Source organism: Hoplias malabaricus, chromosome 18 (assembly GCF_029633855.1).
Source record: "Hoplias malabaricus isolate fHopMal1 chromosome 18, fHopMal1.hap1, whole genome shotgun sequence".
NCBI lineage: Eukaryota > Metazoa > Chordata > Actinopteri > Characiformes > Erythrinidae > Hoplias > Hoplias malabaricus.
The window spans coordinates 14,159,586-14,173,898 of NC_089817.1; the positions used below are offsets into that span (position 1 = coordinate 14,159,586).

The 14,313-nt window shown below is 38.7% G+C and overlaps 2 protein-coding genes across 21 annotated transcripts in view; one reads left to right on the forward strand and one right to left on the reverse strand.

The window, feature by feature from the left end:
• The first annotated feature begins 1,441 nt into the window (after positions 1-1,441).
• ccdc83 (coiled-coil domain containing 83) lies at positions 1,442-9,904 on the forward strand. 2 transcript variants are annotated; one of them, XM_066651428.1, is made up of 11 exons: positions 1,442-1,578; positions 1,956-2,049; positions 2,160-2,244; positions 3,232-3,400; positions 3,726-3,893; positions 5,191-5,282; positions 5,377-5,445; positions 5,612-5,733; positions 7,153-7,247; positions 8,681-8,853; positions 9,493-9,904. In XM_066651428.1, the coding sequence occupies exons 1-11, from the start codon at positions 1,542-1,544 to the stop codon at positions 9,667-9,669; spliced, it is 1,281 nt and encodes a 426-aa protein (XP_066507525.1). In that variant the 5' UTR covers positions 1,442-1,541; the 3' UTR covers positions 9,670-9,904. The 2 variants fall into 2 exon arrangements, with proteins under 2 accessions (XP_066507525.1, XP_066507526.1); XM_066651429.1 differs by lacking the exons at positions 1,956-2,049; positions 2,160-2,244 and having other exon boundaries at positions 1,481-1,578.
• Positions 9,905-10,348: 444 nt separating this feature from the next.
• picalma (phosphatidylinositol binding clathrin assembly protein a) overlaps positions 10,349-14,313 on the reverse strand; it is a 42,694-nt gene continuing 38,729 nt past the window's right edge. For 17 of the 19 annotated variants that reach the window (XM_066650272.1, XM_066650265.1, XM_066650270.1 and 14 more), the window contains 2 exons: positions 13,918-14,022; positions 13,160-13,270 (listed from right to left, as the gene is read on the reverse strand). In XM_066650272.1, the coding sequence (XP_066506369.1) occupies positions 13,178-13,270; positions 13,918-14,022 (198 nt within the window). In that variant the 3' untranslated portion in view covers positions 13,160-13,177. Of the gene's footprint in view, positions 12,011-13,159; positions 13,271-13,917; positions 14,023-14,313 lie in introns of those variants that run through there. The other 2 variants (XM_066650264.1, XM_066650274.1) reach the window with 2 other exon arrangements.

Here is a 14,313-nt window from a genome sequence, read left to right on the forward strand (position 1 = left end):
GAAGGCCCCAGAAACAACTATGTTTCAAAATAAAAGTCCCTAGTTGTCGCGTATTGGTATTAACCAGCGTATTCATGTAACCTGTTGGCTTTCCGTTATAAAGACTATTTAAACACAGAATTATTTTATATATTTCAAGCATGTAAATCACCGCAGTAATGGAGGAAAAAAATCAAATGTAGTTTGTGCTCTCCACAAGTGACAGTGATTGCTCTCAAAACCTTGTGTATGCAATGACAGACTCGAGTGCAGTGTGAAAGTTTCAGGAGAAAGCGACTGTCTGAATATTTCTGTACTGAAGAAAAATAAAATAAAATAAAAATCTTCAGCAAAAATGTCCACTGACAAAGAGAGACAAGACAAGACTCAACCCTGGACTTTTCTAACACTGGTGCTCCGGAGTTATGGATAAAGACAATATAAATAAGATATATATTTTATTATTATAATATTCCATGTAAGTTTTCATGAGTGTCTGGCATCATAATGTTAACTGTTACTGATTAATTAGTTTTTAATTATGAGCTCGGGGGTAGCACGGTTGTGCAATTAGTGTTAGACCTGGAGGTAGTGGGGTTGAGTCCCGCTCCGGGTGACTGTCCGTGAGGAGTTTGGTGTGTTCTCCTCGTGTCTGTGTTGGTGTCCTCCAGGTGCTCCGGTTGGTAGGTGGATTGGCGACTCAAAAAGTGTGTGTGTGTGTTTGGGTGTGAAGTGTGTGAAGGAATGGTGCCCCCTCCAGGGTGTGTTTCTGCTTTACGCCCAGTGATTCCGGGTAGGCTCCGGACCCACCGCAATTGGGTAATTCTGAATTGGATAAGCGGTTACAGACAACGAATGAATGGATAAATAATGAGCTCAGTTTTGCACAGTGTTTAGCAGCTCCTGCTTTTGCTGCGAGAAGCTGAAAACACAACAGGATGGGAGTTACGAGGCTGAAAGGAATGGGCATGGCTGAATAGTATTTCTTTGGATCAGAGATGCTGTCAATGCCATAATTAATTCATAACACTTTATCTTCTCTAGTATTAAACCAGACACTGAGCTGAGGAATATACATAGCTTTGTTTTATTGACAGGCTGTGGCAGTATGCATGGATATTTATTGCTCAAATATCAAATGTTTATTTTGTGTTACAGAACTGCTGTGGACTAGTATAAAGACACGAGTTAAAACTTTAAGGAAAATATTTTAAAGTCATCTGTCATCATTGCGTTGTGTGGGGGAAAAAAAAAAAAAAAAAAAAAAAAAAATATATATATATATATATATATATATATATATATATATAAAAATATATTATTGTTAATGGTTTTTGTTTAATACTACTACTAATAATAATAATATAGACAATAACCCATGCTTTTAAACAAAGCGGCTATATCTGTATCTGTCATTCGACAGTGTGTGCGTTTGATATTCTGCGCATGCGCTGTCCAAATTGGGCAGGAGTGCAAATCTTCCTCAACAGTTAACGGACAATAACGCACAATAAGATACAGAATAATAGACCCCGATTATATCATACTGTCAAACATATGGAATGTTTTTTGAAAACCGTATGTACCTCCCGCAACAAGGTAGCTGTGAAAACCTTACAATGGTGGCATTTTTGTGCAAATTACCTGTTTATAATGTTTAGATTTTCATATTCCTTTTTTTTTTTTGGGAGGGGGGGGGGTGTGTTTATGATGTATACTCTATTACAAGAAAACAACATTAAAAAAAAAAAAAAAAAAAAAAAAAAAACGGTTGTTGTGGTTTCCATGGCAGAAACTAAACAAGTCTATGTATCTATGTATCTCTCTCACGCTGCAGTAACGACCGCTTGTTCGTTTTACACTATTTTAATTATGTTACGCTAGTATAAAAAAACTGCGGTTCGGTTCTTAGCTTTTAAAGCATTATTTTGTATCTGAAAGCTGAAATCATTGACTTGTTAATGTTCAACATAAAGCAAAAATATCGCTGACATACCCTTTAATGAATATGACCAGGAAGAGGGCAGATAGAGACAAAACTACGCCCGCGGAGGCGTTTATCCGCTTTCAGTAAGTAAACGCTCACTTTACTAGATTAAATGTAAATGTATTATATATAGTCCTATAAGTCGATTTAAAACGTTTGGCGGTCATAGTCATTCGTGCTGTGTCTTAAGCAGAATTCAGGTTAAAAGAAAAGAGATTGAGGAGCTCAGCGGTGAAGTGAGTGAACTGGAATCGAAGAACCGAAAGCTGTCTGAGCTGGTGAGACTCTGCAAACACAGACGTTCATCCAAAACCTCACATTTCCCCTCTAAACAAGGGTACTCATATGGAATTGCTGTGGGAATTTAACTGCATTCAGCCTTAAGAACTGAACACACTTACTGAATTGAGGCTAATCAATCTCAGGATTAAAATGTAATTTAATTATTACACTCACAAAAAATGTGAAAAAAGTTTTTTTTATTTGCATTCAATAAACGGTGGTGTACGGAATCCGGTGTGAAAAGCAAACGGGTGGAAAACGAAAACGGGCGTGGACGTTGGTGTTCTTTGCGATGTGCATAATGCTATAAGCACTTTGGGTTCTTGATCAACTATATATTCAATATATTTAAGTATAAATGACTAATAAACGATTATTAGTAAATTTGGAGACCTGAATCATCTGACTTTAGTTTCATGAATATAATCAAATTTGCAACTTGCAAACTATTTACTGCTCTGTTTCGTGTTATTCAGTGTTACTCAGTCCTTCTGAGCTAAAGCACTACACAGATGATTAATTGCAGGTGGATGAAGACCATAGAAATGTAAATGCAATCCAGTATGCATTTCCAATTCTGAAGCAGGAAAAGCACATTTAGGAAAATGGTTATCTGGTTTGGGAACGCCCTTTTAATTTAAATAATTATACTCAAAATGTCTCATTCTTGGGCGGCACGGTGGTGCAGCAGGTAGTGTCACAGTCACACAGCTCAAGGGACCTAGAGGTTGTAGGTTCGAGGCCCGCTCCGGGTGACTGTCTGTGAGGAGTTTGATGTGTTCTCCCTGTGTCCATGTGGGGTCCCGCATGAAGGGTTGATATAACTACTCCATAGCTTCTTACTGGGGAACTGTAGAAAATAGGCAATTGGCTTTACTTTTTTTGGATATTGTACATATCACAGATTGGATAATTTGGACATAAGTACAAATCTTTGCCACATTCTGCTTATACATTAATGAAATGGTCATTATGTTCATCAGTGGGATCAGCTGAGAGATGAACAGCTGAGTCATATCCGTGAGCTTCAAAAACAAGCCAAGGAGCAGGAGAAGAAGCTGGAGCAGGGAGAAGTGGAGAATAAAGAACAGGTGGAAAAGGCCCAGCAGATGAATATAAAGCTCATACACAACCAGGAACAGGAGCTAGCAGGTAAACATGCATAATTATGCATCACCTCAGTCAGCCAGTAGGCAACTGAGGTATTCACACTGAATATTCAGGTGTTCTAAAAGATGGGCAGCATTTCCCATTCAGGGACCACGGTTAGAATTAAGCACAATTTAAGAGCTGGAGTCCAGAAGTGCACAACTGCCCTAAGTGTTCTTCTCCAAGTGTGCTTGGCAGTCCAGGCTGTTTGTGTTATCAGCAGTTTGAAAAGTAGTGGTCTGTCAGCTAAATTAGAGAAATATGAATGCAGCTTGTTGAGGTCTTATATGTGTGTGTGTGTGTGTGTGTGTGTGTGTGTGTGTGAGAGAGCTGTGCAAACGTTCAGCAGACCTGCAGGTGAGGGTAGCAGAGCAGCAGCAGGAGAGGCAGGTGTGTCTTAAATACAAGAATACGGAGCGCCTCAAGTATCGGCAACAGATCCAGACTCTGCAGTCAGAGCTTAAAATTCTACAAAAGAACTATGAGGATATGTCAGGTTTGTATGATCACAGAATGTACACATTTATTACTAAATAATATTTCATAGGGGGCGGCACGGTGGCGCAGCAGGTAGTGTCGCAGTCACACAGCTCTAGGGACCTGGAGATTGTGGGTTCGATTCCCGCTCCGAGTGACTGTCTGTGAGGAGTTGGTGTGTGTTCTCCCTGTGTCCGCGTGGGTTTCCTCCGGGTGCTCCAGTTTCCTCCCACGGTCCAAAGTGTCCATAGGTGTGAGTGTGTTGCCCTGTGAAGGACTGGCGCCCCCTCCAGGGTGTATTCCTGCCTTGCGCCCAATGATTCCAGGTAGGCTCTGGACCCACCTCGACCCTGAATTGGATAAGCGGTTACAGATAATGAATGAATGAATGAATATTTCATAGGAAAATATATATTATGTTAATTTTAAAACTTAAAATAACAGCAAACAATACAATTCTGTGTAAATATATAATGGACAAATGTGTCCCGAGAATATCACACACTGTGTTTTGTTCCATGCTCTTATCATTCCCAGGCCTGCTGCATTTTCATATTAGGGAAGGGCAAGGCCTGGAGAATATGAAGCATTTTTTAAGGTTTGAGATGCTGGGGCTCTAGTGCTACATCTAGTGACAGCACGTCAAATATATTACTCTTCAAGTGACTGTATAATACAAAATAAAAACTGAAAACTCTTTATTCCTGTGAAAAAAATAATATAGAATGTAGGGTAAAAATGTAAAGTTTCAGAATGTCATTCAATACCATTCCCTCCCCATCTCATTTGGTCCAAATTAGGAAATTAAGACACAGTGCAACCTAAATTCATAGTTTTGTCATGTCACAAAAAACAACTCATTTATGTTTATCCACCTGTTGAGCCTACAGCAGTTTAACCTCCTCTAATCATGCTGAAGTTATAAGGTGTGTTTCAAACTGCATTTTGAGGCACAGTACTACCCCAATCAGTCAAAAAGCACAGTGAAAATGTAAGAAATAGATATTTTATAATACATAAAACACATTTAATATACAAAAAGGTGGGGCATTGTGTAAAATGCAATAAACAAATAAGAGCTAAGTTTTATTTAACAGATAGAAGAGCACAGAATATATATCCAGTGTATATAGCACATATAACAAACTTCAAACTTGACACCTGCAACCCACTTTAAAAATATTCGAACAGAGGCAGGTGTACCGCTGTGTTACATCATCTTCTCATTTAATTATAGGAACTGAGCATACCAATTTTTAAAAGTGTTTTACGTGGAATTTTTGTGCATTCTTTAAAATGAAATCTGTTTTCTACAGAAAACATCAAGTGTTCTTTTGATGCCACCGTCAGTGAAATTGACAAGAAGAGCTCTCAACTGATAGATGCAAAGAAGCAACAAGCTACAGAGGTGCGCACATACTCCCCAGAACACTATGTATATAAAGTAGTGGGATTTGAATATGCAGTGTCTCAGCATTAATTATACTTTTATACTGTTTCAGAAAGCAATAAAGCATCTTGACAAATGGAGCTGCCAGGAGATCAAAGAGAATGACTGCCTTAAGAGAGTGGTAAGACCATCCAACTATAAAATGGCCATGTATTAGCGTCTTGTTCTGCTCCAATTGGGAAATAATTAAGAATCTTATCTTTTGATAAAACCCTTTTTTTGAAATGGCAATCTGGTGTAGATATAAAAGAAATGAATGTAGCTTTGTTTTGTTTTTTCAATGTGAGCTTGCTATATACCGTAAGGAGGTCTCTATACTGGATGCTACAGTGACAAGTCTAGAACAGGAGAATTTAAAGCTCTTGAAACAACTTTTCGAGGAACGTCTCAGTGATCTGCAGACATCAAGGTAATGCTGACTGTAATGATAATGGTTCAGCTAACTCTAATATTCTCAACCTGGATGTTTAATTCCAGTAGGTTTATAGGTTTAAATGGGATGGAGAAATTGACTAGCTGCTACATTGTAAAAAATAAATAAATAAATAATAATAGTAATACTTTGTTACGGGTGGCATGGTGGCGCAGCAGGTAGTGTCACTCTCACACAGATCCAGGGTCCTGGGATTATGGGTTTGAGTCCCGCGTGTTCTCCCTGCGTCCACGTGGGTTTCCTCCGGGTGCTCAGGTTTCCTTCCACAGTCCACAAACACGTGTTGGTAGGTGGATTGGTGACTCAAATGTGTCCAGAGGCGAGTGTGTGTGAGAATGTACGCTGTCCTGTGAAGGACTGGCGCCCCGTGCAGGGTCTGTTCCCGCCTCGCGGCCTGTGATTCCAGGTAGGCTCCGGATCCAACGCCACCCTGAACTAGATAAGCGGCTACAGACAATGAATGAATGACTGTTTTGTTAACAGCTTTCTATCTCGTACACCAATGATAACACAAAGTCATTATGAGCTTTAAACGTAAACAGACTAGTCTCAACTAAATATCAGTGTATGGCAGCACATAGCTGAACAGATAAGAACGTAGCTACACTTAAATATTATGCTTCTTCAAAAGCTCTTCAGCAGAGAAAATAGTTCTTATATAGAACCATGGACACTTAGAGCCCTTTGCGTGATTCATAGTAAATGTGCTACAGGGTTCTACATTGCACCTAAATGGTTCTTCTATAGTTGTGATCAGGGGCAGAGCAAGGTGGGGGCTTATGGGGCCTAAGCTGCATAGGATTTGCCAAAAGTCCCCCCCCCCAGAACTTAAACTTTAACTGAAGTTAAAAAGAATTCTCTACTTGGACTGGTAAAATCAATGCTCAAATAAATATATCGCCTTCTAATTAACATTAATTGAAGATTTAAAACCCATGATAGAAGTTCTTTTAGCTGGTTATAAAGTTTTACTGAGTACTAAAATGTTAGATGTAGAACTGGGGCTTGTACGATGTGTGTCTGACCCATGTGTTTTATTCTGACCCATTACAATAGGTGAAATGCCTCTTTAGACATTATATGAAAATGTTAAACTAAGAAATAGTGAATAATATTTCACAGATGTAAAGTTATTTACATTTTTAAAAATAATATATTTATATAATATTAATATTTTAAACCTCCCAAATCTATTGCACATGCTCTGTCACTCCAGAGAACATGTACCTTTGCAACTCAACCCCTTTTTTGGGAGCTTTATACCCCTTCACACTTAACTACGGGCTTTGTGAACTTGTGTGCTGCTCTAAATCGTTCCATTCTATGCAGTGCTTTTCTATGGAGACTGTTAATTTAATGCTAACGTGGCCGTGTTCTTTTTACGCTTTATTACAGGAATGGGTTCCTCACTACAGAAGCAGAGCTGAAGCAAGATGACACCTCCAATATGGAACAGTCTTTACACAAACTTACTCTCACTGATAAAGCAGGTGATCCATCCACCTGACCTCACCCAGTAGCAGCGGTAATGCTCTTCACACACCACAAGAGGGCGCTGAGAGAATAGTACTTGGATAAAGCACTTCACACTAAAATAAAAGTTCCGCCGGTTACATGTTGACAAGTGCGGAGCCTTGCCTGCTTTAAAACGTTTGACATGTCTCTCAGAAACTATTAAGTAAGTAAATTAACAAAATGGTGAAAACATATGATTACTTTGTCTAAAAAAGTCTACACAAATGACAAACTATGAAAAATATTTCTATGGGAACAAATACTTTTTCCCCCCATTATTGTAATGCAACAATTATTTACAGTGAAAAACTGAAAAGTTTAACTCCTCCTTAGGTCATTGATTAAACTCCTAAACACATGTCTGTTCACCAAAATTATTTATTTGTTAGTTATTTGATATAAAACTGGCTTAGAGTGGAGCCACAGATCCATAGCTAAAGAACCATGTTTGAGAGACGTGTGAGTGGGAAAAACCTTTGAAAGGTTAAAGGATCATAAGGTTCTTTACACGTTTAAACATTATTAGCAGAAAATGATTCTTTAAGGAAATTAAAGTGGTTCTTCTATGGCAACACTCAAAGAACCCTTTTTGTAGCTCCTTTATTTAAGAGTGTGCTTAGTCATGACGTCATATTTCTCTGGATATGTCTTCTAGCATAAACATACACCTCCACACAGACATGTTACCGAAGTAAGTTTCTTTTGGGACTGTATTCAACACATTTAGTTGGCCAAATAGCCCCAGTACAGTTTAAAAAAAACAAATGTACAGGTTTTTTTTTTAACCACATATAATGTAATTTTAATCAGTTAAAATTACTTTAAAGAAGAAACATTGACTGGGTGGCAGTGTGTTGTTACTGATACAAGGAAATCAAGAGTGTTGCTGAAAGGTTTTTAAACACTACATTTACTGACTACCATTTTAGTCACACCTACCTTTTTGGTTTACTTCACACCTTAGAGATGACAGCTCACCTCTTGTGGTTCAGGCTGTTATCCATCCTCTTATCCTTCAGCAGAGGTCTTAACTCTGGCTACAGGGTGTTACTGGTTGGATATTTCTGGATGGCAGTCAATTCTCAGGCAAGTAGTAACACAGAAAATAAACACCAGTTTACTTTCATGACGATGTGAAAGCACGACTGGAAATCAACCATCATCCAGCTAAATACCTGCTCCAATGGTGGTCCTACCTGAGGCCTATGAGGTATAAAGAACTTCTCTTGTAATGGAGGAGTTATGTCAGCAAATGTGAACACTCAAGTCTCCCTCCATGGCTTTACCAGATAAACTGCAAAGCCACTTTGGGCATGTATTTGCCAACCACAACACCCAGGCCTGATTAGCATCACTCTCAGTATAAGATTCCAATCTCTTCTGTCCTTTCTATCTGTATGTTTCTCAGCTGAGCCAGGAAGCAGACTTGTGCCTCCCCCTGACTCCAGAGCGGAAGCTGGGGGGGTAGAGCAACAGCAGGCTGTGGAGTTGGAGGGAGATGAAACAGAACCCAGCTGCAAACCCCCCTCCTGTGCCCACAAACTCCCCTTGCGCCTGTACGGCAACCACAACGACCTTAGGGTGAGTTAGTAGCCTTTCTAAACCCATTGGAAGTGGGTAAATTTTGCCAGATACATTTCACACCCTCCAGCGTGTAATAACAGTACATTTCAAAAGCAGTAAACTGCAATATAAAATATGCAAAATATATTGTCACAATATAGGGTTAACTGGCTCAGTCAGGCCATGCAGATATAGCTTGAAATCTTACTCAGCATGCATTATACAACAATTCAGAGATTCTCAGGACTTTTTTTGGAAGATTATATATATATATATATATATATATAATTATTTTTTTTTTGCTATTGGGGAAAACCTAACCAAGTTTACTGACAAATTGGGATCCAGAAGGATTAGAAAACAAAAGGAATAAGGTTCATATTTATTTGCTTCAGTTGAGTCTTTGGAGATGTGTGGAACTCTTGAGATAACTGAAAGCTCTGAGACAAGTGTGAACCCATTGCATTATTTAATTTTTTTTTTTGTTAAACCCTCACTATCTGGCTGGCAGTGGCAGGAATACAGATGGGCTTGGCAATGCCCATAAACATTCAACCTGCTTTTTTTTTTTTTCCTACAGTGAGAAAATAAAAATTCTGCAAAAAATGAGGTTATTTCTCTCCCCCTCTATATGTGTGTGTGTGTGTGTGTGTGTAGGAACCGCTGAATATGGACCCTCTGGAGCAGAAGCTGTTAATTGTGGTTGGTCGGCCCATGACCCTACACACTTTACACTCAGACACTGAGGATTTAGCCACGTCTACACACCTTGACCAGTTCCAAACGCAAGAATGGTCTCTAACCACACGCTTGATCCACAAGAAGTTCCAGTAAACACACATGGCATGGAAATGTGAGATAATATCCCTTATCTCCTTTGATGTCTGTTAAGGTCTGAGCTTGTTAAAATGGTTTTATGTTTATTAAATTTTAACTGATCTAACAAAACCTTTTGTCTGTTAATGGCAACTTAACAGAACAAAAATGTTCTTCACTTGGGTAAAATCAAAACTGCCATTATATAATTTCTAGTCAAAGCAACCATTAAAGCACGAAGGCATTCAGATATTTGTGAGATTCAGTACAAAATTTAAAGAAAAGTTAAGATTCCAGGAAACGGGACAAGACCAGGAAAACAGTCTCGACCTTTAATCAAGACCCACTATTCCTTCAGACCAGGAAAACAAAAATCCAAAAATATTCATCCTTCCACTGTGACAAGAGACCTCAAAAATTTAGAACCATGTCGTGTCCAACCAGAGCTCAAACCTTAGATTGTGAGGTGCAGAAAATGCAATAAAATTCTTAAAATTTAGAATCATACAGAACTGAAATTGGATGTATACAGAAAACCAGTAAAACAAAAAATATAATTTGTTGAGGCTTCTGTATAATTAGCTATTTCTGCTTGTTTCCTCCTAAAACAGAACTTAAAAAAAAAAAAAAAAAGATTTTTGTTTAGAAATAAAGACTGCAGACTTTTACATAAACACTGTATTTAACAGATTCAGGCCCATATTCTAAAATTTTACACAGATTAAAATAAATAAATAAATAAAATACATTTAATGTTAAGATGATATTGTGAGGAACGAGATGTCGTCTCTAACAGCCATAAATACATCTATAATATGAAATGCTTCAACCAAGTTCTCTGTAAAGACCACCCCAACCATAATCCTGTGTAAAAACTAGAGCACTGAGACAAACTCACATTTGTGGAAGCTGCTCTTTTATTTGAAAATCAACCAAATTCTGCTCACATACACTTTATATTTATATATATATATATTTATATATAAACAAAAATAGAATCTGCAGGGACAATGCAGCAAATATGCTTAAACCGATGGAGAGAATAACCTTCATATTGGGACCATCCTTCATGCGCTCTTTCACTGGACAGGGACAGGTTTATTTACACAAAGCACCGATCAACAGTGCTCCTCTTTTCTCTGTTCTACTGCACCTACTGCTAATTTACAAAGACATTATCATCCCCACCCTGATGACAGCAACCTGAGACAGGTACACATGCCCTTCCATGTGCTCCTACATCAGCAAAGGGTGCCCCTTAGTGCATGTGCAAGGAAAGATGGCCCAAGCCTGAAGGTAACTCCACACATTCAAGTTGGAAAAGGCAGCCGTATAATAGTCAATGTAAAATAATGACATGCCAAGCGTAAAGCAACACAGCTCCTCCCCGATGCAATGCTGTTGAATCACAAATGTAGTGATGCTAGACTGATAAATGTTCCTTTGCAAAAAAAAAAAACAAAACAAAAAAAACAACCCTAGGCACGGAATTGACTGTGTGGGTTAATAAATTGTACATTCCCCTCCCATTTCCCCTACAAACGCGGGGGGCGTGTTTCCGAGCTACAAAGAATTGCACTAGACAAGAAATGGGGTTCAAAGTATACTCAGTGCTCTGTCATTCAGTTTACAGGTGGTTTCATATCATCTCTTTTTCATAACTCAGTCACTCTCAGAATCCAATTCTACAGTCATACCCATGAAAACATATTCCTACAAACCTTCCACAAGGGAAGAGCTCCATATAGTCATTATTCTTTTTTCTGTTGTCATATCCTCAGTGGGAAAATCATAAATAAATACAAACAATACACAAGGAATGTCTACTGCAAATATATATATAAAAAAAAATATTGAATAAAATCATAGTAGGAACAGAAGTCAGCATATTTAAATGATGGTGGTTAAATTACGTAATGCATGATTGCTGAACAGAAAGAAAGAACCCACCCCAAAGGCCTGCCCCTCCCCACCCAGACAATTTGAAAATGTGTGATAATCCCCACTAACAACTCCTTGAATCCTGCAAATATTACCCATGTGCCTTTACAGACACTAACCGGTCAGAATTCATTTCTGTACAGGAGGAAACAACTGCAGCTCTGTTACTGTTGTAGACAAATCACAAAACACTAGCCAGACTGCCTGATGTCTCTCACTGTACCAACACCCATGACTTACCCTCAAAATAGCACCCCCACCCCACCCCTCCCTGGTTCCTGTCCAAGTCAGTACTGGGGCCACGGACTTGGCGTGGAATCAAACAGTGAACTGGGGACAGATTAAAGGTTTGAGATTGGCTGCTGTGTGACTCGTCCTCAAGGAGCTCACACTTGCTGCGGCTTCACATGAACTGCATCTGCAACAGGACAAACCACATTGCACAATAGTCTATCAATTCAGCACTGTCTCCAATCTGAGTGAACATACAAAACATAAAAAAATCAAAAGACCCTGTAGACACCTTGCTATATGACTGATATCTGTTTAAAGGCTGGCATTTGTGTGTGTCTTGGGAGTCTCCTGTTGGCCAAATTTAAATCCAACTTGGTAATAAAATTTAGCTGAGCTACAGTTTAACAGAATTTGTCCCTTCAGGTAGCTCAAATTCACTTGAAAGTTTGAAGAAACTCGTACAACATCTGGCTAAGATGTGTTTCAGTCCACCTTCTAAAGCAGTTTGCATTTTTGAAATTGATCGCCATCTGGGTAAATAAAAAATATTGATGAAAATGTTTAAGATGAAAATGTAAAAAGGTTTAAGCAGGTATTAAGAGGGCCAACATTTTTCAAAAACATCCCATCTGTACAGAACAGCATCTTAAGTCTGATATTTTAGAACATAAGCAAGAGATATTGGGTTAAATTGAATATAATGCAATACTTGCATGACACTTGCATGATAATGGAACCTGTTTATGCTTCATGGCTGAAATGACAATGATGTAATGGCGCTCTGGTCAAGACGTTTTAAAATACTGAAAACAGTGTTTGGTCTTGATCAGCATTAAAACAACAGTTTCTCCAATTGAAACATAAGCATAAGCAATGAGTGAAGAGATGACTGCACAGTTGTTAACCACAAAGGGTAAAAAATAATCACATCATGATGCAATTAGCAGTAACTTAAGAGATTTAAAGAGAAAATATTCACCCCAGAAAGCCTGATTCAGGCAAGATTTATTTTCAAACCCATGAAGAAGTAGCATTAATAAAAAAACAAACATTTAGGTCAGTTCTCAGTAGAGTTTAGGGAATGATTTAAAAGAAGAGACAGTAAGAAAGCTATTAAAAACAGGCAGAATTTGTGCCATCTAGCGATGCACGGATACAACAAATACTTGTGCCCTCATTCTACAAATCCATTTCTAATAATACAGCACATTTTTGAAATCTCAGAATATCATTTAAATTTAACATTACACAGATATTACATTGAAAATATTGGATCAGTGCATCCCTAGAGTCATCAACATGCAGCACATACACAAACACACAGCCACGCATGCTGTACCTAAGAGAGTCTCTAAAGGAAATCCTTGAGAGAGAGTTGTGCAAAGGGGTCCTGTCCTGGAGGCCTGAGAGGACTCTGACTGGAGGGACTAGAGACAGCTGAGGGCTAGTTCAGAGAGAATGAGAGTGTGTGAAAAAGTCCACACATATACAAACACACACCAAGGAAAATGAGTATCACCAAGCCAGAGTGACAAGAGGTTGGAATAACAACTCCGTGTCAGGACCAGGGATAGGTCCTATCAGAACAAAAGACTGCTGGCTGAAACCAAACCAGACAATATCACCTGCCTCTCTCTCTCGCTCTCTCAGAATTAGAGTCATTATGCACCATCAACTGGCATACTGCAGAAATTAAAGTGTGGCTGAATCAGGATATGCATCCCAAATAAAACGCCATGTTGGTTTTTATGAGCAAAAATGAAATGCATATCCTCTTTAATAGACTTTTTTTAAAAATATATTTTCATGCTAGCCTTGTTCAGAAGAGCACTGCAATGGAGCATGGAGGTGTATGAAATTAATTCAAGCGCTTTCTGAACAAATCTTCTAATGCTCTAGAATTGCTATTGCTCCTGGAATAGAATTCCAATAATCCATAAAATGATACTTCTCCATGAAGAAACAGGAGAAGCATCTAGTGTACAATGCAGCAGCACATTCAGAGGATGATCCATGTGATTTTCCCAAATAGACTGGGAGTAGTGGACTTAACAGTAAGGTTTACACAAAGATGAAGCTATCAGGTCATACCTGCGCTCCTGAGACTGGGCCAAAGGGGTTAGCTGGCCGCATCACAGGCTGTGTGTACATCATGGTGGGCTGCGTCATCATGGCCACTGGGGCCATCTGAGGTGGCTGGAGTGAAAAACACAAACACACATTGAATATAAAAGTATCATTCTCTATCAATCTCTCCATTAGAAACTATAAAGAACTTTGTGTAACATCTTATAATTACCACTCTTCGAACTTCATACTACTGCTATTACCATTGGACTGCTATTACCAACCAGGTCAGTACTAGCACACTATTATGTGCTTTTATTTCAATGTTAACTTCTTTTCAAATCATCTGTCATTTTCTGTTATACACCGCAGGATATGATGTTCTACAGGTTCCGGGCTGATGCTGTCATGTTCAACAGA